The sequence below is a fragment of the Morus notabilis genome, unplaced genomic scaffold (genome assembly GCF_000414095.1).
Source record: "Morus notabilis unplaced genomic scaffold, ASM41409v2 Scaffold172, whole genome shotgun sequence".
NCBI classification, from domain to species: Eukaryota; Viridiplantae; Streptophyta; class Magnoliopsida; order Rosales; family Moraceae; genus Morus; species Morus notabilis.
This window is the reverse complement of record NW_010362230.1, coordinates 938,043-940,399: the sequence shown is the minus strand read 5'-3', so window position 1 is coordinate 940,399 and position 2,357 is coordinate 938,043. Positions and strand designations below refer to the sequence as shown.

General features: G+C 34.9%; 1 protein-coding gene and 1 non-coding gene across 3 annotated transcripts in view; both read left to right on the top strand.

Moving 5' to 3' along the window:
* The first annotated feature begins 29 nt into the window (after positions 1 to 29).
* The window catches only part of LOC21407885 (protection of telomeres protein 1b), a 6,805-nt gene continuing 4,477 nt past the window's right edge, over positions 30 to 2,357 (top strand). For both annotated transcript variants that reach the window (XM_010101441.2, XM_024167735.1), the window contains exons 1-3: positions 30 to 250; positions 1,266 to 1,402; positions 1,628 to 1,817. In XM_010101441.2, the coding sequence (XP_010099743.1) occupies positions 127 to 250; positions 1,266 to 1,402; positions 1,628 to 1,817 (451 nt within the window). In that variant the 5' untranslated portion in view covers positions 30 to 126. The remainder of the gene's footprint in view (positions 251 to 1,265; positions 1,403 to 1,627; positions 1,818 to 2,357) is intronic.
* Positions 434 to 534, top strand: LOC112092231. Its single transcript, XR_002902491.1, has one exon. It is a non-coding gene; the product is annotated as a small nucleolar RNA snoR113 (small nucleolar RNA).

Genomic DNA, 2,357 nt, shown 5'->3' with positions numbered 1-2,357 from the left:
AAGAGCGTGGAAAATTGGAAAGCGCTAAAGCTTTTTTCCAATAACAACTCGCTTTTCGCCCTCCATCTGGAAAGCGCTAAGCTTCTGCAAAACCCTAGAGGTGAAGAGAGAGAGAGAGAGATTGAGATGGGGGAGAGAGACGACTATAAGTTCCTTGAGATAAGGGACGCCATAGCTTCCATCAATCAGAAGGTTAGCCTAATTGGCGTTATCATCGAGTGCGGTTTTCCTAAGAAAACCAAAGGAACTGGTACTCCCTCTTTCTCACTCGTCATTTCTATAAATTTGTTTTATTGGATGTTCTATTTGTCCATATTTTACTTTTCACTATCAAATCTGAGATTGTGTGATGATTATTGGTGAAGTGAGTTGTTTTTTAAGTTAAATAGATTATTTTCAATGATATTTGTTTGCTTGATAATTCCATTCATGTTGGCAATGAGGACAAAAAGGCCGGACTTACGGCTGCTGCCGTTTCTGCTGGTCGGTAGTAGAATGATGAAATTCCCGGTAAAGGTGTTTGTTCTGAGCCACTGATTCTTCTTCAAATCCAATTTCAAGCATTTTCTTTGCTTTTTTATTTTTTTTTATTTTTCTTGTCCTGGGTCAGAACTAAACAAAGAAAAGGTTAGATATGGATCCCTATTAGTCCGAAATGTTAATGTGAAATTTCCTAGTGATACGTAGCAATAGCATGTGAATTTGGATTTCTCTCAAAAACCAGTGATGATATATACTAGAGGCTAGTGGTATGATACGCAACATGAAAAAATTTTATCATGAACGTCAAAAATTGCACATACGTCAAATTTCTATTGGTTTTGTAAGTCTAAAATGTCTGTTTTAGCCACACAAAAAAAGCCTGTTGTGTCCCAACTCTCAACTTTTTTTTAAATACCAATAACAACTTATATTTTAGTTTCTATGGTACTTTTTCATGATTTGCGTCATTTTCTTATGTATTGCTGGAATTGCTTGTTATGATCCAATATGATATTTTTAAAAATTGTTAGATACCAATAGTGGAGAGCATTACTGCTAATTTTTCAAAAGGAAAAAGTGCCATTTAAAATATGAGGTCCCTGTGTCGTATCTGTAGTACTTAGATTTTGTATATGAATTTGTGCTTGGTGATAACGTGAAGTGCTCACTTTTGGTTGGTGATCCATAATGCTGCTCTGATTTTATACGTCTTTCTTTTGCAATGTTTCTATTTTTCTTCCATTTGCTTGGTTTGGTTTCTTTAGCATTTGATGATTTTGCAGATTGCTTCTGTACGCTAAAGATAGTTGATCAGTCATATCAAAAACCGGGGCTTTCAGTTCATGTTTTTGCTGAACATTTTGGAGCGCTTCCTCATGTAGCTGCACTTGGAGATATAGTTCAGCTTTCTCATGTTATGGTATTTTCCTTGTACAGGAAACATGATATGCAAAATGTGCCAATTATATTTTAAGTGCATCCTGTTTTTTAATCGCCTTTTCTTTCTCTGAAGTTAGTCGGACTAAGAAATTTAATTGGAAGGAATTTAATTGGAAGGAAGAGTCTCCGCCGGATGAAAGGTTCACAAATATGAGTGTTTATATTTGAAAGATGTGGGTTTTGAACAAGGGTCATCGTTTTGCAGATGAAGACTCATGGGGGAGAAGTATATGCAGTTTTCAATAAACGGTCCTCTGCTTTTGCTTTGTATGAAGGAAGAGATGGTGAGGGTTTTCTTCCTTATCAAAAGTATCCAAAATTTCAACCAGGAGACTTGGACAAGAAGTTTATAATGAGCCTAAGAAAATGGGTCGTTGATTTCCAGACTGTTGAAGGTACTATCAGTGGTACTCTGATGTTGAACTGTATTCTAAGTTGACTTTAATTATCATGTATATATACATTAAAAATTGGATACAAACTTTAAATATTTAGAAATTTTTGTCTAGAAAACTATGCTTGGTAAACGAATATGAAATACTTCTGATTGAATCAGCCTCCTCCCCAAGCTTTCTTCTAAAATTTGCTCTAGGGACAAACCTGTACTTTATTCTCTTAATAAGGATGGGCCACGTATATTTTGCTTTTGCTAATTTTGGGTTTCAGTTTGTGGTTTGATGACAAGTTGAAATATATGGATGAAGGTGGTTTTCTTAGACCATGCATAGGTCAAGCTTTATCTACATGGAGCTTGTAAGCTATCTGAATTTCTATATTGATAAACTAGATACATCATACAATTTAGGCTGAAACGGATTCTGTGAGAATATTGAGGCATGCAAATCTTCCTTTTTTTTATTTTAAAAAAGGAAAATCTTCCTCTTTTTTATTTTAAAAAAGGAAAATCTTCCTTTTTCACTCAAAAGAAGGTTGGG